Source organism: Heloderma suspectum, chromosome 3 (genome assembly GCF_057233095.1).
Source record: "Heloderma suspectum isolate Gila_16-S chromosome 3, 16-S_ref, whole genome shotgun sequence".
Lineage (NCBI taxonomy): Eukaryota > Metazoa > Chordata > Lepidosauria > Squamata > Helodermatidae > Heloderma > Heloderma suspectum.
Window position 1 is genome coordinate 194,244,010 of NC_139460.1, and position 23,382 is coordinate 194,267,391.

The 23,382-nt window shown below is 42.3% G+C and overlaps 1 protein-coding gene across 1 annotated transcript in view; it reads left to right on the top strand.

Moving 5' to 3' along the window:
- Positions 1–23,382, top strand: part of ZMIZ1 (zinc finger MIZ-type containing 1) — a 556,702-nt gene that overhangs the window by 279,429 nt on the left and 253,891 nt on the right. Inside the window, exon 5 of the mRNA XM_084845236.1 lies at positions 13,314–13,424. Within this exon, the coding sequence (XP_084701362.1) occupies positions 13,365–13,424 (60 nt within the window). The 5' untranslated portion in view covers positions 13,314–13,364. The remainder of the gene's footprint in view (positions 1–13,313; positions 13,425–23,382) is intronic.

A 23,382-nucleotide genomic window follows, 5' to 3' on the forward strand; every position in this document is an offset into this window, starting at 1 on the left:
CGCACTATTTCTCCTCTCACATGCAACACCTACCACTGTCTCCACCGCCCCTCACCATGATTTGGCATTGTATCTGCACAGATGTTAACTGTGGTTAAAACAAACCTGGGTCCCTTCCTAACCCAACATTTGAAATTAGGTTTAAACCAGAGTGCATTGTCTCTCCAGGGCCATGTTTCCATGACAACAGAAGGATGAAGCAAACGGAGGAATACTGGAATTTTCATGGAGTCAGCATGGCTTCCAGTACCTCTGGAACTGTGATCTGGCCGGGAACTTATAGATGTACACCCCACAGTGCTTTTAGTAGTGTAAGCCTTCGCCCCTGATGGAGTAAGGACTTCAAATGTACAGTTCACAGTCCACAGGCAGCAGCTGGTGAATGTGGAGTGCTTACTTCAGGTTTGTGATGTCACACTAAAGCACTGTTCTGTTTAATCCTTTACTTAAAAAAAAAGAGAAGAACTCTGGTTGCCAGATGGAAAATGGTGGAAACATCAGGGAAACACAGGCAGGGAAAACATTGGGGAAACACCCCTTGACCGGGGTCACAGTGAAAGGCACACCTCTGGGCAGGGCTAACATACTGGAGTAAATATGGAGGGTTGGTGTACACCACAACAGAAGTTCAGACAAGCTGAATTAAGGAAAATAATTGGACTATGAGCAGCCTCAGGAAATCCAGTTTTTCCACAATAAGCTCCAGGGTAGCTGCTGGACAGCCACGACGTCATGTATCCCTAACGACCTCCACACGCAGCCAGTTCGGAGTAAATTGCTCATGGAAACAGGCCCCGGGCTGCTAATGTTGCACCTTCCCTTTCAGTTCTCCTCTCCTTTCTCCTCCTCTGCCCTTTTCTCCCATGGGAGTCATTGTTGTTGCTTTACCAGCAAAAAAACAGTCTACATGTTGCAATGATCATGTGGAATATATTGCTGTGTATAGTGTACACCAGTCAGCTAGGGCATTTAGAACAAAATTCAGACCTGTAAACAAATGTTTACAGTATGTTTTAAAGTTCCTGTCTTTGATTTAAATTTTATTGTTTATAGCCAATGGCCATTACAATATAAACACAAGAAAACATATTTATAAGACATTAAGCCATCAATCCAATAAAACACAAGTAAAGCCTTAGAAATACAAATAACAGATTTTAAGCATATGTTTGAAAAACAAAACTCCCTTTAGCTTTTGTCACTAATGTGATTCAGAAAGGCCACTCTTAACTTTTTTGCAGCTAGTGCGAACAGAGCTACTTTGTAACTGACAATTTTGTCTATGTCCGCCAGCAGCCATCTGATCTTAAGATCATCGGATAGGCCTTCTAGAGAGGTCTGAAAAGGGAGAATGGACTTAACCCTAGGTGAATTATATACAGGGCAGTAGAAGATATAACGCACTACATCTTCGATTTGGCCTAATCCACATACACAGAAATGATCTTTTGCTGGCTTTTTAGAAAATCTGCCAGCCAGGTATTCAGTGGGCATCAGTTGAAATCTGAGCTGAGTAAAAACTTGCCTTACAGGGAAGAAGGTTAGTTCCCGCAGATTGTTGTTCAGTCGTTCAGTCGTGTCCGACTCTTCGTGACCCCATGGACCATAGCACGCCAGGCCTTCCTGTCCTCCGCTCACTCCCCGAATGTGCTCAAGTTCATATTCATTGCAGCGGTGATGCTATCTAGCCATCTCATCCTCTGCCGTCCCCTTCTCCTTTTGCCTTCAATCTTTCCCAGCATCAGGGTCTTTTCCAGTGACTTTTCTCTTCGCATGAGGTGGCCAAAATATTTGAGCTTCAGCTTCAGTATCTGTCCTTCCAATGAGCAGTCAGGGTTGATTTCCTTTAGGATGGACTGATTTGACCTCCTTGCAGTCCAGGGGACTCGTAAGAGTCTTTCCAGCACCGCAGTTCGAAAGTATCAATTCTTCGGTGCTCAGCCTTCCTTATAGTCCAGCTTTCACAGCCATACATTACTACTGGGAAAACCATAGCTTTGATTATACGAACCTTTGTCGGCAAGGTGATGTCTGTGCTTCTTACTATGCTGTCTAGGTGTGCCATAGCTTTCCTCCCAAGGAGCAAGCGTCTTTTAATTTCATGGCTACAGTCACCGCCTGCGGTGATCTTGGAGCCCAAGGAAATAAAATCTGTCACTGCTTCCATTTCTTCCCCTTCTATATGCCAGGAAGTGATGGGGCCAGATGCCATGATCTTAGCTTTTTTAATGTTGAGTTTCAAACCAGCTTTTGCACTCTCCACTTTCACCCTCAACAAGAGGCTCTTTAGATCCTCTTTGCTTTCTGCCATTAGGGTGGTATCATCTGCGTATCTGAGGTTGTTGATAATTCTCCCGGCAATCTTAATTCCGACCTGTGATTCATCCAACCCGGCGTTTCTCATGATGTACTCTGCATATAAATTAAATAAGCAGGGCGACAATATACAGCCTTGTCGTCCTCCTTTCCCAATTTTGAACCAATCAGTTGTTCCATGTCTGGTTCTTACTGTTGCTTCTTGACCCTCGTACAGGTTTCTCAGGAGACAGGTAAGGTGGTCTGGTACCCCCATCTCTTTCAGAATTTGCCAGAGTTTGTTGTGATCCACACAATCAAAGGCTTTAGCGTAGTCAATGAAGCAGAAATAGACGTTTTTCTGGAATTCTCTTGCTTTCTCCATGATCCAGCGAACGTTGGCGATTTGATCTCTAGTTCCTCTGCCTCTTTGAAACCCCGCTTGTACTTCTGGTAGTTCTCGGTTCACATACTGCTGACGCCTAGCTCTTAGGATTTTGAGCATCACCTTGCTGGCATGTGAAATGAGCGCAATTGTGCGGTAGTTTGAACACTCTTTGGCATTGCCCTTCCTTGGAATTGGAATGTAAACTGACCTTTTCCAGTCTTGTGGCCACTGTTGAGTGTTCCAAATTTGTTGGCATATTGAGTGCAGCACTTTAACAGCATCATCTTTTAGGATTTTAAATAGCTCAGCTGGAATACTGTCATCTCTACTAGCTTTGTTGTTACTAATGCTTCCTAAGGCCCACTTGACTTCACTCTCTAGGATGTCCAGCTCAAGTTCAGTGACTGCACTGTCATGGCTATCAGGGACATTCAGATCTTTCCTGTATAGTTCTTCTGTGTATTCTTGCCACCTCTTCTTAATCTCATCTGCTTCTGTTAGGTCCCTGCCTTCTTTGTCCTTTACCATGCCCGTCTTTGCACAAAACGTTCCCTTGATATTTCCGATTTTCTTGAAAAATTCTCTAGTCTTTCCCATTCTATTGTTTTCCTCGATTTCTTTGCATTGTTCATTTAAGAAGGCCTTCTTGTCTCTCCTTGCTATTCTCTGGAACTCTGCATTCAGTTGGAGAGATCTTCCCCTTTCTCCCTTGCTTTTCACTTCCCTTCTTTCCTCAGCTACTTGTAAAGCCTCATCAGACAGCCACTTTGCTTTCTTGCATTTCTTTTTCTTTGGGATGGATTTAGTTGCTGCCTCCTGAACAATGTTACAGACCTCCGTCCGTAGTTCCTCAGGCACTCTGTCTATCAGGTCTAATCCCTTAAATCTATTCCTCACCTCCACTGTATATTCCTCAGGGATATGATTTATGTCATACCTGAATGATTTAGTGGTTTTCCTACGCAGATAGGTGGCCCTTTTATGGCCTGGCTTGATTTTGGCATGCCAAATAGCAGACTTACAATTCTTTATATATTCAGAATCTCTCTTAGCATTTTCAGCAAAGATTATGGCCCGGATCTTACAAGCAGATGCATCTTGCATCATCATTGCTGGGGAAATCAAATAGCTCCACATCAATCATCTACATGATTGTACCTAACCTTCTCTATTCTGTAGATCGAAAAGCACAGTTTTGCTAAATAATAATCTGGCATCAATAATAGCTTTTTCCAATACAATATGACAGATTTGTGTATGCGTGCTTTTAAAGAGGGAAGACCTCGCTCCTTAATATTGCACCGGGGGTACTATGCTGGGGGTTCTATGCCAAAAACAGATGCAAGAACCACTTTAGTCTTACTATAATTAATAAATAGGCCTTCTTGCTTACAATAAGTTCCAAATTTGGTAAGCAATCTTCTCATGCCCATTTGTGTGAAGGAAATGAGGGCCATATCATCTGCATAAAGCAGTACTGGGATCTTCTGTTTCCCAACAGCAGGGAGGGGGGAAAGGAGGGGGAGAGAAGTTCCTGAGTTATATCATTGATATAAAGATTAAATAAAAGTGGTGCCAAGATGCAACCCTGTTTGACACCCATTGCTGTGGGAATAGGGTCTGAAAGGGAACCCGCCATACCAATTCGAATTTTGACATCAGTATTAGAATAAAGCTGCCGTATAAGAAATAGCAGGCATTTATCCAGTGAACTGGCATCTAATTTTTCCCATAAGCGCTGTCGGTCTATAGAATCAAAAGCAGATGATAGATCTACGAATGCAGTATATAACTTTTTTGGTGGCCCGTTTACATATTTTGGGATGAAATAGTTCAAGGCAAAGCACTGATCAATTGTGCTATGCCCCTTGAGAAAACCAGCCTGCATTGGGGATAAAATCTGCTGCTCTTCCACCCATTGTTCCAATTTATCTAGAAGGTGCCGTGCGTATATTTTAGCAGGAACATCAAGGAGACTTATTGGGCGATAATTTGGGGGTCTCCACGATCACCTTTCTTATAAATTGGAACCATGATAGTAGATGTCCAGCCAGCTGGCAATATTCCACTAGTATTGATTGATGTAAACAGTGTTGCCAGAATTGGTGCCCACCACTCTGGATCCATACAAAATATTTCAGGTGGTAGCATATCCCATCCAGGGGCTTTACCTAAAGTGAGTTTTGCAATGAGACTTTTCACTTCTGCTTCACTAACAGGGGGCCACATAGGTAGCATTTCTAGAACTGACTTATCTACTGTTTCATACCTCCTTACTTGACCATCTTGGGAGTTACCTTCATACATATTTCCAAAATACAAAACCCATTTTGCTATTGGGATTTGGCCCTCCACCACTGGTTTAACTTGTTTAAGACCACATGTTACGAGATCCCAGAAATATTTTTCATTCTTACTAATAATGGCTTGCCTGAGATCTTTCCAAAATTTATTAGCATGACTTTCCTTTTTCCCTCTTAAGAGAGCTTTATATGCACGTTGTTGTATTTAAAACTTCCTAATTTGATCATCAGATTTATTTGTCCTTAAAGATCTCACTGCTTTTACCAGGGACTGTTTGCTACTTCTACACTCTGCATCAAACCAGGATTGTGTGCAGGGTTTCATCTTCTGATGTCCAGATTTTACCAAAGAGGACCTTAAAATTTCCAGCAGGGCCTGGTATAGGCGAAGGTAATTACCTGCCTTATTTGTGAATTTGCCTCTGAGCTTCATCATAATTGGATTCCCCAGAATATGCCTTATTTCATCTGCCACTGGTAATAACTATCTAATACATCTTTCCCCAATGTGGGTGCCTTGCATAGGATGTGAAGGGTTAAGGTGCTTACTGATCATTATATTTTCTACCTCTGCGACTAATGAAAAGTGATCTCTGTCTGTTCCTCTAAGTAGAAGGATTGGACTTTTGAATAAATATTATGTGACATAAAGATGTAATCAACCACGCTGCCCCCATTCTGGGTTAAATAAGTATAGTGGCCATTTGTCCTATCCAATGGCCCTCCATTGAAACATTGTAACTGGTGTTTGTATGCGATAGAATAGAGTATTTGCCCATTTTTATTGATGGACTTGTCCTGTGAGTGTCTATCTGGGATATTAACATTTTTTAAGATAGTAACTTTACTCATTTGTTCATTATTTTCACCAATTCGAGCATTGAAATCCCCACATAACAAAACATCTGCTCTTGGGAATACTTCCCCAATGCATAGTAGCACTTGTTCCAGATCCTGCCAGGCATTTTTGGCATGCTGATTTATAGGTTTACGAGGCATATATACATTCAGACAAATAACAGGGCTGGTTCTTGAAATATTCACTATTACCATCTGAATATATCCATTATTTGTTAGTTTTAAGTCTTTTATATCCAGCTGTGTATCTATAGAGAGGAAGACAGCCAGGCCTCCACTTCCACGCCCATGCTTACATGTTTTTAGAGCTGGAAGAGCCACTATTTTAAAACCTTGCAGATGAATATCTTTAACATCTATGAGCCAAGTTTCTTGTAAACATAGCAGGTCAAATGACTGCATATAGGGGGTAAATTCAGGGTCAATAAACTTATTTGTCCAGCCTGCCATATTTCAAGACAGAATACACAATAAAGATTCAGGCTGTTTTGCTATTAGTCTATCTTGTCTAGGAGACCTGCAGTGTCTAAAAAACGCTACCAGTAGGCACCTGGACTGGTCCCATATGTTTATACTCATTCACATCAGATATTTGTTGCAAGTTTGAAATTCTGCTATCCAGTTCCTGTGGTTCCAAATATCTATAAGCCGTCCACCCCTCGCTGGTAGATATTGACCTGATATAAATTCTGTTTCTCTCAGAGGGGTCCATACTCTCTGTCTCCCCAATTGTCTCGAGTGCACCCTTCCTTTCTGTTGTTTGCATAGGGACGTCTTCTTTAGACAGCTCTACATCCATGGATTTATCTATTCTAGTTCTACCTTCTCTTTTAAATCTAAATTTAGGTGAAATCACTTTAGGATGAGAAGGTTGATCTACAATGGATCCCCCTGTATTTTGATGATTAAACATCTGTATTTGACTTAACTTGGTCTGTAATTTTTCTAACTTGTTCATGATTTTACATTGTTCCTTATTAAGAAGTTTATGGAAGGTAGTTATCAGATCTTCTCTGCTGGTTCGGCCCAGTCCAGATAATCTGAGGCTGGCCTCTTAGAAGCTGGTTTACTCCAATCTGATATTGCTTGAACAGGGACCTTAAAAATTTTCCTCCAATACTATTATGTCTCCAGTGGGCATTGTGATTGGCTCATCCCACCAAGTTAGGTCATCACAGCCACATGAATTGAAAATGGGTCTGGGTGAAAGAGGAGAGAAAGATTTCCTCTTTCTTGAGGAAATTTCTTGAGGAAAAGGAGGACATGAAAACTTTCATGTCCTCCTTTTTAGATACCAACAGGGGTCTTACTGTTGTGTCTTTAAAGTGCCGATGAAGGAGCACCCCTTTCTGGGCTAGCTGATCTCTCTTCTCCATTATCAGTGCTGGGATTCTTTGGGAGCTAAAAATTAAAAGGATCCTTGTAGCATGTCCATTATTGAGGAGCCTCTTGATTGATTTTAAATCTATATTGCCTGAAGCAGGGCCCAGTAGTAGTTTCAGACATTGTCTGACCCAAAACACAGAGCTCCGGTTTGGGTATGGGCCCTTGTATGGCAGGAGGTGAATGACAATTTCACATGGTCTCAGTATTAAGTTGCTTGAGGGGGCAGAAATTCTCGTTTCTTTGCCCTTCGTTGAATTATTATAAGGGGCTTGCTTGGTATCTCCCTGCCTTTCCTGGAGATGGATATTGGGGAGTACAGGGATGTAGGGGTGCCTGTTCAATAAGCAATCCAGTTTCTCCACTATGTTATCTAGCTGTTTATAAATAAATTGAACTGTCTGGCTGGTCAACAAACATTGTTCCGCCAGGAAATCTGCTGTCCCAAGGGTCAATTTCTATTTGGTCAAAAAAGGGGACGGGGAGGCACACTGCCAGCCTTGCCAGCCTCCCATCCCAGATCTGTGAACAATCGGTTCTGAGCACAAAGTGTCCAAACGGTTCCCAACTGGAATTGCAAACTTCTCAGGGTCGGACTTGGCTTCCACTGGCCAAAGATAATTCCCCATTCTGCTTTGTTTAATACTTGGGAGCACCACAGTATCATCCTTGTCTTGACTTCTGGGTCTTCTAAGTTTCCCCATCTTTGCTGTTTTTAGGTATGATTATACAGTTGTTTAGCTCAGCTCCCCTAGTATCGTAGAATTCAGCAGAGGCCAGCAAAGATTACCCCCAAAGGGTTAAAAGGATTAAAAATTAAAATTAAGAATTAAGAAATTAGAAGTTAGAAGTTAAGAAAAAGAGGGGTTTTGTTTGTAATACAGAGCCCATGCCACTCCCTAAAAGAAAGCAAGGCCCCAAGTCGTATTTGCTTTAAAACTTTAAAACTTCCGGTTGTAAAAGATCAGGAACAACACAGCTGTGGCCTCCCAACCAAGCGACTTATGGCAATTAGTGGGGATAGAACCTTTTAAGTCCTTGAAGAGTCTTTGAGAGAAAGATAAGGTAAATATGCTCAGTGCCTGTAACAATTAATGCTACCAAACAAACTGCAGCATTTAAACAATTTTAAAACATTTAGAAGGATAAAACCAAACAAACTAAAAACAAACCACGGAGCTCAGAGCAGAGCAGCCTCCTCTGTCACCATCTCCATAACCCTCTTAAAGTTCCTGTCCTCAGGGACCCCTTTCCAGTTTGCTCCTTTGCATCTGCCACAGCACTCCTGAGCATCGGAAAGAATTCTGGGGAAAGTTGTGAGGTGCCTTTCATTTCCTGTGGGGCAGGACCTTGCCATAGTCCTGTGTGAATGGGGAGTTCACCTTGGAATAAACCTAATACTGCTCTGCGTCTCGCATTCCAGGGGAAGATAAATAACAGAGGACAAACTTTCTTTTAGGTAAACTTGTCTGCCATTGCTGATCTTCTCACTGAGGAACTCTTGACAATCTTCCAAGGAACCCATGGTTTCCCAGAACACAGTTCAGAAACCACTACCCTAGTTTATATTACAATAGAATGGTGAAATTGACTAGAATTCTTCAAAAGCTGTTCCTTTCATTCTCACTCCCAAGGGAAAGATAACAACAACAACTTCAAGATGGAAGTGAACTTTACTAGCCCCTGATTCACTTCAACATTGGATTTTGATATGAGACAGAGGGGAATTCTCTGGTGTGTGTCCCCCTCCTGGCCATCTTTGTCCCCCTCCCCTATTGTTTAAAGCCATCCCACCTACTCCCACTCCCTTCCCTTGGTGGTGGAAGCCCACATATGGAAGCAAGAGAGCAGAGGGTTCCCTTCCTCCTTGCCCTCGCCATAGCCCCCTTGCACTTGCTTCCAGCGTGTGGAAGACTATGGGATGTTTAGGCCTCCCAACGCCCTTGGAAGAACTACAGCTCCAATTTGTAGTTCACACTGTTAGCCAGTATAATGGGGCAACAGAGAGGGAAGAGAGGAAGAAACCGTCCTTATGCTCTCTTCCTTAGGCACCTTGACTACTCTTTCTGCCAACACTACCAAGGTAAGGGAAAGGGGGGAGTGTGTTATTTTTCAAAGCCCTCGGATTGGCTGGGGAGATTTCTCCCGGTTTTCCAGAGTAGTACATCATGCAGAGACACAGTAAATAGCCTCCAGTGTGGGTGGAATTTTTTAAAATCTTTATTTCATGTGGCAAATACTTTGGGTATTCCAGGTTAAAGTTATGGTTGTAATTTATAAACAAAATGAGAAGGGTAGCGACTCCTACACAGTCTAAATGTAAACTCTTGGGAATATAATACTTAAAAGTTCCTCCAGTTTCAGCTCAGAAAAAGTGACCATCATCTATCAGAAGTTTGGGAAGTGCTGCCTTAGAGTCTTATCCAAATAAGATCCTGGAACATTTTCTGGGAGGATTGCAAGACCAGCTTGTTTGTGCTAGGGTAATTTATATGTGTGTTTTGTTTATCCTTGAAGTGGATAAAGGATTTTACATTGCAAGTTGTATTGTGCTATGTTTAATTTTTTTTACCTGAAATTTACTTTAGTAATAATAATTTGTTCTACCTAACCAGATCCCAGTCCTTCCAGTGGGGCTTAGTCTGTCCTTCCAGTGGGGCTTAGGGCGCAATCCTGTGGGTTGCGTCCTTGTGAGCCGGAAGCCTCCAAACTTGGAGGCTTCCGTGTATCCAGTGCCCTGACGGGCTGAAACCAGCAGGGCGGGAGGAGCAGCAAAGGCAATCTTCACCACCCCCTCCTTCAATCGTTGCATTTTTCACTCGATGGGCTTTTTTGCCCATCTAGCAAGGGTGCGTCAGAAGGGGAGGGAAGGAGGCGGGAAAAGACTCAGGATAGCTTTATCCGGGCCTCTACAATTTCCTGCCCACCAGAATGCCCACTTTTCCCCCTCTCCAAGGTTGATTTTCCAAATTTGGAGCCCAGCTGGCATGGTTCTTAGCTGGCTGTGAGGGGTCAGGGGAGGGGGAGTCCCTACTCTCCTGTGGCCCCTCAGAACATGTCTAGGGGCCATGGGATTGCTCCCTTAGTTATTTACATTGCTGCTGCTATTAGTAACCTTTATTTCCAACATGGCACTGGGTTTCTGGTGGTGAAAACTCCAGATTACTTCCCACTACACTGGCCAGGCAAACCACTGTGTAATTTTTGTTCCCAGTCTTTCTGTTTGATTTTAACTACTCACTGCAAGACATTTTCTTCATGTATGTTGAATCACCCTACTGCTTTGTAGGCCCCATAATCTACTGTCAACAGGAGTTGCCTGATAATGTTGGATGACAGCGTGAAAGTCTGGTGTACCTCACTGGTGAGGAAAAGAAGGCTTTCTCTAAGTGATTATTGAGTTTTGACCAGAGCTGTTGATCATTTTAAGCTGATTTCTGAATAATGTAGTAAGATGGTTAAAGAGAAGAAAGAATTTGGAAGGGGTAGGTTAACAGAGAGGTATACGTTATTCACAAAATCATGGTTAAAGTTGTTCTCCTCCCTGATGTCCCATTGCCTACTCCAGATGCCTTTTTCTGACTCTTACTCCACCATTGAGGCAGGAGAGAAAGAAGAGGCCTTAAGGTGAGAGAAGGTGTATGCATCAGTCCTTCTGATAATTTTAGTGCACTAGAATCTGGCAGGGATTCTGAGATTTTATTAAAACTAGATTTAGGATAGAGATATGGGGGTGAGAGAATTGGGGAAGCTTTGGTAGAGTTCTTGGCAGAGCTACTGCTTGGTAGTCCCCGGTGCGTGTTATACCACTGTTAATCCCCTACCTGACCAACTTGCACTTTGTGTTAAATGTGTTATATTTTAGGGAACATGGGTATTATTTTCTTAAAGCGTGTGCTCTGTTTTTATTTTGCGTTGCCTGTCCCCTATGAGGAATTAAAATGCAGATAATGTAGTATTCAAGATGAATCTTTGCTGAAATGGTGTCATGTCTGGGTTAGCTTATCATACCAGCAAATACCTCTGCTTTCTGTTGAAAGATTAAAGTTTGAGGATTCTATAAACAAAGCAGCACATCTATATTGTGAGTGAACACAGTTTTATAATAAAATCTTATCAATCTGCATTTTCAAAATGGTCCTTGGACTGCATCTGCTACTGAGAAACTGGCGTTGGCACAGACCAGCAATAATGCCTGTATATATGAAATGGTTTTTTTCTGTGTCATGGAGCATTATAATTCATTGACAGGAGTGCTTTATTGACCCCTCTTGTGTCTGGAGTACAGGGATGAGAAGCTTGAGCTGGCATCATAACGCCTCAATCAGCAGAGAGAGATTCCTTTCTCTGCAGTCTAATCCATCAGGAGCCAAGAAAGAAACACTATCAGTAAGGTACAGAGACCTTCAGGCAGCATGAGTGTATGGGATATACCTGGGTGCTGGGATCTGGTATTCATTGCCAGTGACATGGATGCATTCAGACCACCATCAAGGAGATCATAGGCTCCCTTTCAGGGCTTAAATAATAACACTGCAGTCTATCAGAGAGGCTTGAATTGAAAGGCGTAATGGGAGAGGCAAGTAGTGCAGTAGTTTGAGTAGGGAGGCATAGCTCAGTGATAGTGCGTGTACTTGGCTTGCATAACAACCCAGGTTCAGTCTCTGGAATCTCCAGTTAAAAGATGGGAAAGGCTCTAACTGAAAGACTGCAGATAGCTGCTGCCAGGTGGGTTAGGCAATAGCGGGCCCAATTATTTGACAATCTCTGGCAGCCACATACGTTGAATAGAATGTGGTGTGGGAGGCTCAGCATCTTAGGGTGCGATCCCAATCCCATGCATGTTTAGACAGAAAATGTTCTGCAACTCCCAGCATTCCCCAGACAGCATGGCTGGCTGGGAAATGCTGGGAGTTGCAGGACTTTTTTCTACCTAAATATGCATAGGATTGCACCATTAAAGTGCAACTGGGTTTCTGAAAAAAGGTGTGTTCCTCCTCGTTCCTAGAAAAGTACAGAGTAGCTATTGTTGCTGCTCCTGCTAAACAGCCATTAATTCATTTATATTGGACATGTGTGAAAATGTATGTCCCACAAATGGGCTACCCTAGCCATTTCTAAGTTTCTTCTCTGATGACATAACTGTATTGAGCGCATAACTGTGTCTGTGTCTCCATTACTTTTGGACCCAGAACAAAGAGAAAATCCATGGGAAAAGCCTGTTGTAACAGCAAACAAACCTTCAGTATTTCTGCAAGCCAAGTTTTGCATTATATGTGTTAAAATGAATGTCTGAAATTGTTCTAAATGTCTGAAAACTCAGATATACACTGGTGAACATTGACTGTCACTTTAATGTACAAAAAGTGGGGGAATAGACTCATCTAGAACATGTGCAGATGTTCTTAGCCTCTTAACACATTTCTTTCCTTGCACTTTATGCCAAAACTTAGTTTGGGCCACATTTGATATAGGAACCTTGTGTGTGCTTAAAAAGGTTTCACACATTGAATCAATGTAACTTTGTAACTATAGTTTTCTATACATTGTATATAGATTATAATTTATAATTACGTCAATATTCATCTCCACGTTCTGGCCCTACAGAAAGCCATTGTGTGGTGCATCCATCTATGCTAGGTATCCTAGTTTTTGCCACCAGTCCAGTAATAGTAACCAGCCTGTCACTTTCTTCCCTTCTCCCTCAACCACCAAAATGGCTGGAGCAGGAGGAAAACAAGAAAAAGGAGGAAAAAAGGAGGAGGAGTACATTGTGAATTACAGTGATGGCAATGACATGAAGGTTCATCCTCAGACTTGGGGGAGACACAGTACCAGACTTGGCATAGGATCCCCCTAGGTTTATAGCTGCCCCTGTATTATGTAACTTTGGAATGTTATGATTACTTATTAAATAAAAATACTTTGCTTCCAAGAGAACATTCCTGCTCTCCTGAAACAGAACAAAATTTATTCCACAGAGGATAAGCATTTACTGCGTAGCATCCAGGATCTCATTCATTTGCAGGACTGTATTTTACTTTTTCACTCTTAATGATTGATGTTCTTCTTTTTATATCTTGCAGCTCGAGGGATTTTAATGGCTTTCAGGTAGAATCCAAGTGGAGACAATCAAAATGAATTCTATGGACCGGCACATACAGCAGACCAATGATCGGCTGCAGTGCATAAAACAGGTAAGCGAAAGACGTATCATTAGAAAAACCAGATGGGTGAAAGCACCCATAGCACTGCATGTCAGTATGTGCTTCTCATAGCATATATGTTGTATCTTCTGAACATGAGCCCATGGTTGTGAACGCTACTCCTTAGTTTTCCAGGAGAGGGCCCCTCATATTTCCTTGTAGTGATCCAGATAATGTTTCTGCCCCTGTACACGGCCTCACAAGTACTCGCTATTCTTTAAAATTGTATTTGTTTAACATTCTGCCCTTTGTCCAAGGAGCTCAGGGCATTTTATGAGGTGTCCTCCTACCATCATCACTCACAACAACTCTGCAAGGTAGGTTAGATTGAGGGATAGTGACTGGCTTAAGGTCACTCAGTCAGTTTCCTGACTCAGTGGGAATTTGAACTCTGGCTTTATTAGTCTAAATCTGACACTGCATCTGTCCACTCCACCATACCAGTGTTTGGCTACTGTAAGCCTGAAGTAATAAAGCCTAGGCACGGTCTAACCATTTCACAAAAACCAAGATGTGTGTGGCTGTGAATGTGAGAAGCCACACACATGTAATTCCCGAGTGTTTTTCACATGCATTAGAAGGGTGATCAGATTTGCTTGGTTATTGCACACGGGGGCAAAAAATCCCAACTTATAACTTCAAGTATAAGCTGATGGGATCTGAGCTAGCTGTTCAGTGAAAACGTCAACCCAGTGTGCAATGGCTGTGAAAAAGGCACATTCCATGTTGGGCATAATTAGGAAAGGAATTGAGATTTTAAACTGCCAATGTCATACTCCCCTTATACAAATCTATGGTGTGACCACACTTAGAATACTGTGTACAGTTCTGTTCACTGCGCCTAAAAGAGGATATTGTAGACTTGGAAAAAGTGCAGAAAAGAGCAACCAAAATGATCAGGGGGCTGGAGCATCCCCCCTACGAGAGAACGTTACAACAGCTGGGGTTGTTTAGCTTAGAAAAAAGCGAGTAATGGGGACATGATAGAGGTGAACAAAATCTTGCATGGTGTGGAGAAAGTGGATAGGGAGAAATTAGCTCCCTCTCTCATAATATTAGAACTTGGGGTCATCCCATGAAGCTGATTGGTGGGAAATTCAGGACAGATAAAAGGAAGTACTTCTTCACACAGCACCTAGTTAAACTATGGAATTCACTTCCACAAGATGTAGTGATGGCCACCAATTTGGATGGCTTTAAAGAGGGATTGGACAAATCCATAGAGGATAAGGCTGTTGATGGCTACTTGTCCTGATGGCTATATGCTAGCTCTAGTATCAAAGGCAGTATACCTGTGTATACCAGTTTCTGGGGAATATGGGTGGAGGGTGCTGTTGCACTCATGTCCTCTTTGGGGGTCCCTTGTTGACAGCTGTTTGGCCACTGTGTGAACAGAATACTGGACTAAATGGACCCTTGGTCTGATCCAGCACTGGCTGTGTGTGTGTGGTGCTTTTAGTACTTCTGGGGGGACGTTCTCATGTGACAGTAGAACAACGGGACACATTTGCTCTCGCTTGCCTTGCACAAGGTGATGCTATGGATCACTGAGGCAATCCACTCTGCATGTCATTGTGGCATTATTCATGATTGAGTCCGAAAGTACTGAATGAACTTGAACATTCGATTTGAGACATTGTACTGAGAGACTGCACAGCCATCATTTGATGAATTGATATTACTGCAATATTGTTGTGAGATATTGTTGAGTAATAAGTTATACATTTCATAGTATTGTGGGGATAAAACCTTCTTTAGGTATCATAATTGTGGTTAGCCATACTTATAGGACAGAAGCTGTTGTCTGCCGGTCCCCTAGCCAAATCTAGCCCCTTGAACTTTATTCTCTCCCACCCCTGCTCCAAATTGCTGCCCCCAGCTGCTTTTCAGTTTGAGTTTTTCCCGTGTGTTGGTCATTGCAAAAGTTAGGCCTCTTTGTCTTCTTGCTGCTTCTCCACTCTGAATTGCCCCTTCCCAGAATGGCTTTTCCTAGGAGGAGGAAAAGGGCCATTGAGGTTCATTTACATGGAATTAGGACCATTTGGAAGGGCAAGGATTTGCATATACCAACTGTGTCACCCTCCCTAATGGTAGCTAGCTAAAAGTTATGCATAGAAACACCATCCCTTGGAAACTTCATAACCTGCATGAGTAAGTTATCATAATGGTCTAGGGCACAAATTTAAAAAAACAAATACCTACATAAGGACACAACTGAGATAAAAGAAGTAGATACATCATAATTTATGCCTAAACTACTTGGAGGAATGTACCTGAACCAATTTTTTTCAGGGAGAACATCTGAAGAACTGGATCAAATACAGGTGACAAAAGATGTTATAGGAGTTATAGACCAATTAAAAATTAACATTACCAGCCAATTAGATTAATGGGTAAATTAGTGCAAAGTATTATTAAATATAGAATTATTAAGCATATAGAAGAGCAAGACCTGCTGAAGAAAAATCAGCATGGCTTCTGCATAGGGAAGTCTTGCCTCATTACCCTTTTGGAGTCCTTTGAGATAGTCAACAAGCATGTGGATAGGACTGATATCATAGACATTGTAAACTTGGAGTTTCAAAAAGTTTTTGAGAAAGCCACCATCAAAGGCTTTTGAATTAATTTAGCATTCTGGGATATGAGGAAGGGTCTATTTATGGATTGGTAACCAGCTAAAGAACAAGAAGCAGAGAGTAGGAATAAATGGACAGTTCTCACAACAGAAGGAAGTAAGAAATGGGATTCCCCTCAAAGATCTGTATTGGGACTAGTGCTTTTTAAAATGATTTGGAATTAGGGGTGAGTAGTGAGCTGGTCAAGTTTGCAGATAACACAAAATTAATCAGGGTGGTAAAAACAAAAACAGATTGAAAAGTGCTCCAAAGGGATCTCTCCAAACTGGTTAAATGAGAGCCAATGTGGTATAGTGGTTTGAGTGTTGGACTGGGAGCCAGGAGATCGGGTTCTAGTCCCCACTTGGCCATGGAAACTCACTGGGTGACTTCGGGCCAGTCACAGACTCTCAGCCCAACCTACCTCACAGGATTGTTGTTGTGAGGATAAAATGGAGAGGAGGAGGATTATGTATGCCGCCTTGGGTCCTTGGAGGAAAAAAGGCACGATAGAAATGCAATCAATCAATCAATTAATCAATCAATGGCAACAAAATGTCAACTGTGGTTCAGTATAGGTAAGTGTAAAATGATGCACATTGCAGCAAAAAAATCCTAATTGTGTATATATATATATTGTGGTGGGGTCTGAACTGGCAGTGAGTAACTGGAAAAAGATCTTGGGGCGGGGGACTCACTGAAATGATAAAACTCTATGTATGGCAACTATGAACAAGATTAATTCCATGTTGGATATTAGGAAAGGGACTAAAAATAAATCTGAAAATAAGCCATTATAATAATGCTTTTATAGGAATCTGTGGTGTGACCACATTTGGAATAGTGTAAAGTTCTGGTTCTGAAAACCTTGGGAAAACCACTAAACCATTCAGGTATGACCTAAATCATATCCCTGATGAATATACAGTGGAGGTGACAAATAGATTTAAGGGATTAGACCTGATAGACAGAGTGCCTGAGGAACTATGGACGGAAGTCCATAACATTGTTCAGGAGGCAGCAACGAAATCCATCCCAAAGAAAAAGAAATGCAAGAAAGCCAAGTGGCTCTCTGATGAGGCTTTACAAGTAGCTGAGGAAAGAAGGGAAGCGAAAAGCAAGGGAGAAAGGGGAAGATCTCTCCAACTGAATGCAGAGTTCCAGAGAACAGCAAGGAGAGACAAGAAGGCCTTCTTAAATGAACAATGCAAAGAAATCGAGGAAAACAACAGAATGGGAAAGACTAGAGATCTTTTCAAGAAAATCGGAGATCTCAAGGGAACGTTTTGTGCAAAGACGGGCATGATAAAGGACAAATAAGGCAGGGACCTAACAGAAGCAGATGAGATTAAGAAGAGGTGGCAAGAATACACAGAAGAACTATACAGGAAAGATCTGAATGTCCCTGATAGCCATGATAGTGCGGTCACTGAACTTGAGCTGGACATCCTCGAGAGTGAAGTCAAGTGGGCCTTAGGAAGCATTACTAACAACAAAGCTAGCAGAGATTACAGTATTCCAGCTGAGCTATTTAAGATCCTAAAAGATGATGCTGTTAAAGTGCTGCACTCAATATGCCAACAAATTTGGAACACTCACCAGTGGCCACAAGACTGGAAGAGGTCAGTTTACATTCCAATTCCAAGGAAGGGCAATGCCAAAGAGTATTCAAACTACCGCGCAATTGCGCTCATTTCACATGCCAGCAAGGTTATGCTCAAAATCCTACAAGCTAGGCTTCAGCAGTATGTGAACCGAGAACTACCGGAAGTACAAGCAGGGTTTCGAAGAGGCAGAGGAACTAGAGATCAAATCGCCAACATTCGCTGGATCATGGAGAAAGCAAGAGAATTCCAGAAAAACGTCTATTTCTGCTTCATTGACTATGCTAAAGCCTTTGATTGTGTGGATCACAACAAACTGTGGCAAATTCTGAAAGAGATGGGAGTCCCAGACCACCTTACCTGTCTCCTGAGAAACCTGTACGAGGGTCAAGAAGCAACAGTAAGAACCAGACATGGAACAACCAATTGGTTCAAAATTGGGAAAGGAGTATGACAAGGCTGTATATTGTCGCCCTGCTTATTTAATTTATATGCAGAGTACATCATGAGAAACGCTGAGTCGGATGAATCACAGGTCGGAATTAAGATTGCCGGGAGAATTATCAACAACCTCCGATATGCAGATGATGCCACCCTAATGGCAGAAAGCAAAGAGGATCTAAAGAGCCTCTTGTTGAGGGTGAAAGTGAAGAGTGCAAAAGCTGGTTTGAAACTCAACATTCAAAAACCTAAAATCATGGCATCTTGCCCCATCGCTTCCTGGCATATAGAAGGGGAAGAAATGGAAGCAGTGACAGATTTTATTTTCTTGGGCTCCAAGATCATCACAGACGGTGACTGTAGCCATGAAATTAAAAGACGCTTGCTCCTTGGGAGGAAAGCTATGGCAAACCTAGACAACATAGTAAGAAGCAGAGACATCACCTTGCCGACAAAGGTGCGTATAATCAAAGCTATGGTTTTCCCAGTAGTAATGTATGGCTGTGAGAGCTGGACTGTAAGGAAGGCTGAGCGCCGAAGAATCGATGCTTTCGAACTGTGGTGCTGGAAAGACTCTTATGAGTCCGCTGAACTGCAAGGAGGTCAAATCAGTCCATCCTAAAGGAAATCAACCCTGAGTGTTCATGGGAAGGACAGATACTGAAGCTGAAGCTCCAATATTTTGGCCACCTAATGCGAAGAGAAAACTCCCTGGAAAAGACCCTGATGCTGGGAAAGATTGAAGGCAAAAGGAGAAGGGGACGGCAGAGGATGAGAAGGCTAGATAGCATCACCACTGCAATGAATATGGACTTGAGCATGCTCCGGGAGAGAGCACAGGACAGGAAGGCCTGGCGTGCTATGGTCCATGGGGTCACGAAGGGTCAGACACGACTGAACAACAACAACAAAGTTCTGGTTGTCTCACCTCAAAAAGGATATTATAGAGCTGGAAAGGGTGCAGAAAAAGACAAACAAAATGAGCAATGTATTGAACCTTGCTCCCTGACAGGAAAGGCAAAACATTTGGGCCTTTTAGTTTAGGAAAGAGGCAACTGAGAGGGGCATGATAGAGGTTTATAAAGTTATACATGTTGTGGAGAAAATGGGTAGAGAGAATTTTCAATACTTTGTCACAATCCTAGGACTTGGAGTCATCAAGTGAAATGTAAACTTAACTTCCTCTCTGAACCTATTTTCTGTTTGGAAGATTGGAATTCACAGTCTTGTCTAACCACTTTTCAAATCTACTTCTAAACCTACACTTTAAAATGTTTTAAAGATTTCCTTTCCTGAAAAGATGCATGCGGTTTTGCCATTAACTGTTCTAACACAGAGTGAAGCCGGTGGTAAAGGCAAGTATTGCTGTGGCTTACAGTTGCTACTCGTTTTGAGACTCGCTGGCAGCAGCCACTGCTCCGAGAAGACAGACAGCCACCCCTGCCCTTCACCCCCACCCTGCAAAGCAGTACAAGTGATAATCTGTGTTCTGCTTGAAGTGGATCAGATTACAATAGAGGGTTAAGGCAGGTTTCTTTCTTTTTAGTTCAGACAGCACTCTGACACAAAGACACCATCCTCCTATGGATAAAATGTTTTCAGACTTGCTTTAAAACTGTGTAACTCTTCCCCCCCTCCCAATTAAAGATAAATATAAGCCCAAAGCTTTAGATAGGAGGTGGGAAGAGGGCAAGGGGACTTTCACAACAGAAAACCAAATGATTAGAAGGATGACATTATTTGCTGCCTTTAAAAAAATCTTATCGGAAAGCCGGAGAGTAGCTTGTGTGGTCTGCCTGTTGCCAAGCATACTGGGCTAACTATGGGAACAAGTTCTGTGAAAGTGGGACTGTCGTAAAGTTTTTCCAGTGGAAAATTGTGTACTCAATTTATGATGTTTTAGCCCTTGCTGTATGCATTAGACACCTTCCTTCTCAAGAGAGAAGATGCTAGTTGAGAGACTGTATGATGAATTTTCTGAGGTATTTTGAGGCGGCCCTGTCACGAGACAAGGTGGATTAAGGGTGTCCGAGTAAAGAAAAGAGGGGGAGGAGAGAAGTGATCTCTTGGATAGTTCTCCTGCCCAAACATCATGGATGAACTGGTGCTGCACAGGAAGAGCATGATGCCCATGTTAATTAATTAAAGGGTGCCATTTGGGTTTTCTGCCTCAGTCATCAAAATGTCTTGGGCAGGCCCCGATAGGCTGTAATTATTCCCTTGGACATTTCCCCCTAACTTGCCTCTATTGAACTACCTCTAGCAATTTTTTCCAAAAGGTCTTGCAAATACCTATCAGCATATTTCTCTCGGTACAGCAACCAAAGGACTGTAGGCATTGTTAGTCCGACTTAGAGCAGACCCATTGAAATGAATGGGACTTAAGTTACTCATGATGAATTTAAGTCATTCATTTCAGTGGTTCTACTCTGAGTAGGATTAACAATGGCTACAACACAAAGAGGAAAGCAAAATAAAGGGTTCCAGTGTATAGGCACAGCTTCAGATAATTGTGTGCATCTGTGTGGTGGGGGTGGGGGGTGGGGGTAGGCTGCCAGCATAGAGCTCTCCATAACAGTCACATGAATGGAGAAGACCCTGTTTTTGCAGAAATCTGGATGTGCATCCGAGTGTCCCCCACCCCCAAAGCCTTATACTGTATGTGGGCGAATATATACAAAAGACTTAACAAAAAAAAAAGGGTGTTCAGACAACCAGCAAGGATTTCTACCCTGCATTCACTATGTATGCCCATAGTTATGTTATGTGAAGGGATCTAGCAAGCTTGTTGTATTGGTCTTCAACTGAGGGGTTACACCCCAATCTGAAGTAGGTAACACCAGGATTACCAACATTTTCTTATCTCTCTTTGAGAGGAGGAGATAAACAAGAGAGTGGGACAAAGGGGGCAGGGGTGGGGAGATATATCTATATAGATATAGATAAACTGGGAGGGTTGGAGGTTGGGCTTTAAGGTGGATTCCATTTCTGAAACAGTTGAAGGCTACTAGCTTATTAGACCCCTTTCAACTCTGCTTGTTCTCTCTCTATGCGCACATGTGTGCGCGCGCGCGCGCGCACGCACACACACACACACACACACATTACAGGGGAGTTGTAAGGATTACTGAGTTATTTTGACCATTTAGGGGGAAAAGTGTTTGTATTCTTAACAAACCAATAGAATATCCCTGTTTCAACTGTCTGCGTGGATACATGTTATAGTATGATGGGCTGCCCCTTGGAGAATGTGAATAGTGTGCTGAAATGGCCATGTAGTTCCAGTAAGTAAGTTGAAAGAAGTACCCAGAAGTACTTTGCTACTAGGAGCCCTTTGAGAGCTAAGAGTCTCATTTCATGTTAAGGTAGGAGGTGTTACACAACATGTCATCAAGCAATACTGTCTCACTCAGTGGACCCAACAAAATGTGAAATATTTTTCATATTATCATATTCAAAATATATGAAACATTGCCAGTTATAGCCACCAATTTAACATTTCCCTCCTTTTGTTTTTCTTGCCAAGCATGCACTAAATCAGAAATAAGCAATATACATCCTTTGCAGCTGCACGCGTACATATGCATATACCTCACACACACCTTCTATAGTCCATAGGATTGTCTTAGTATCTCAAGAATCCCACTTTTCCTTTAACACAAACGATGCAGTCCAGCCAAAGTGAGGCACGCTTACATCCTACTGATTTCAATGGAGAGACTTAAGTACAGTGCCAAAGTTAGATTAAGGGGACTTAAAAGTGCTTCACTTTGGCTGGATCATGTGCATACTTGCAATGATACATTTGAAAATGTGAAGGGGGAACATACTGAATGCTCAGAAACTATGAAAGCATGAGTTCTCAATGTATATATCAGGATTTTTCTAGGACTACCAAATATTTTTCACTTCTGAGGGTAATCATTCTTGAGTAAAACTATTGTAATACATTCACTTTTGTAAGAATAGGAGTAATATAAAATATGCAAATTATGTGAAATGCACATAAGGCCTTTTGCTGTGGATGTTGCCCATGCTATGGAATATGGTGTTTACCTCTGCTCTTAACGGCGGAATGTTTCACGTGTATTGTTTCTATTTGAGATATTGAAACAGAACATTAGGTGCAGTCAAATCTGTCTCCATTTATTTGGTTGTTTCAGGCAAGGTAAGTGTGACTAGTCACAGTGTCACTATCCACCTACACTGTGAAGCAAACATGTCAAGGCTATAGCAGTCGGATGTCTTGTGCATTGTGCTGGGCTCTTCCAAAATATCTTTGTGTCTGTCTAGCTTTATGAGACCTCTTCAACCTCAAATTCTTTCTCTCTTCCCCATCTGTCTGTCTGTTGGAATGTGCTTCTCCCACAGTGAAGCATGTTCAGGGGAAAGCTGCACTGATAACAGCCAGCCACGTTTGGCTTCTCAAGTCAGCTACAGGCATGTTGATTGACATTCCAGCCATGGTTGATCTTTCCATTCTGGTAGCCTGCCCTTTTTGGCTGTGGCAGTTGGGAAATGGATGGGCAGTGTGAAGATATTGAGTTCAAACAAGGAAGAAAACCTATCCCAAATATGCACATTTGTCAGGCAGGGTTGAGTGGGAAATGCTCTTGAGTTTCTCAAATGCCCAACCTCTCCCCCCATATGTAATGCATTTATCTGTTTATGGTTATATTTCTATTCTCTCCCAAATGTTATTTGTTCCTGTGTTGCAGTTTCTAATTTCCAAGATATGTGGAACAAAAACATGCATATAATAAAGGGCCATCTTGCTCGGAGTGGAGGAAAGAAAAGAGAAACCAGCTTAGTAAGAAGAAATGGTGACTGAGGATTTAGTTGGAAATGCCAGCTTGGTGCCATATTGTTTTTTTTGCCAGCTGATTTGAATTTGCCTCTAATTCAGTGGAATATGAAGTTTAGCATACGTAAGCTACGGCTTCTGAACCAGGCCAATATTAACTGCGGAAGCTTTTTGTGACGTGGGAGTCTGAAAATTATTTATTATGATGCTTGTCCTTAAACCAGGTCTGCTCAATTCATGATCCACCAAGCCAAATCCATTCCTCTCTCGGTGTCTTGCTCACACCTCCTGTTCTTGCTACCTGGAATTGCAAAAAATGGGAGGGAGGGTGTGCCGTCGAACACCTGGAAGGTCACAATACATGACTGGATGGCTGTACTTGACTTGCTGAGGCTCATGTTGTGCAGGCCTGTCCTAAACAATCATCAAAAAATAATGTAGGCTGCTTTGATCCCTCCAGACATGTTCAGAGTTTGCTAATTAAA